This window comes from Penaeus monodon, chromosome 23, assembly GCF_015228065.2.
Source record: "Penaeus monodon isolate SGIC_2016 chromosome 23, NSTDA_Pmon_1, whole genome shotgun sequence".
NCBI lineage: Eukaryota > Metazoa > Arthropoda > Malacostraca > Decapoda > Penaeidae > Penaeus > Penaeus monodon.
In genome coordinates this window covers 1,138,602-1,139,199 of record NC_051408.1, presented here as the reverse complement: position 1 = coordinate 1,139,199, position 598 = coordinate 1,138,602, and the positions used below count along the sequence as shown (strand labels likewise).

The 598-nt window shown below is 54.8% G+C and overlaps 1 protein-coding gene across 2 annotated transcripts in view; it reads left to right on the top strand.

Moving 5' to 3' along the window:
• Positions 1-598, top strand: part of LOC119587695 — a 14,299-nt gene that overhangs the window by 11,734 nt on the left and 1,967 nt on the right. For both annotated transcript variants that reach the window (XM_037936375.1, XM_037936374.1), the window contains exon 5: positions 190-423. In XM_037936375.1, the coding sequence (XP_037792303.1) occupies positions 190-423 (234 nt within the window). The remainder of the gene's footprint in view (positions 1-189; positions 424-598) is intronic.

Genomic DNA, 598 nt, shown 5'->3' with positions numbered 1-598 from the left:
CACCTTCCTACAACAAAACCTCCCTATAACGACAGTAGCAACCCTTTACAGAGCATTTCTACAGCGAAAATATTAACCCTCCGTTCCCCTTGGTTCGCCCTCCCTATAACGCCCTTCGCTTCCCGCCCTCCCTTCTTATAATGCCCGTCCTCCCGTAATCACCGGTCCTCCCGTTCCCTCCTCCCGCAGTACAAACCCATCGTGACCTGGATGTGGCTGCTGAAACCCATCGCCGTGATCATCATCAACGTGTTCTTCCTGAGCCGCTGGCTGGTGCAGAAGTCCCGCTACTACCACAGCTTCTGGGACCGACACAACTACGACCAGGATAACGTGTTCATCTTCGCGGGTCTCGGCCTGACCCTCGTGCAGTTCTTCGTGATGCTGTTCTTCTTCTGCATCAACGGCTCCTTCACCTACAAGGTACGATGGGCGAAGGGCTTTGGCTGCGGGAGGGCAGTTCGTGGCTTGTTGGTGGTTTAGCTTCTTTTAGCGGGTTTAGGAAGGCGGGTTAGGGAGGGGGTTGGCAGGGGGAGGTGTGGCTGTGTGTAACGTTCGAGGGGAAGAGTAGGAAGGGAAATGTAAACTTCAGGTGTCA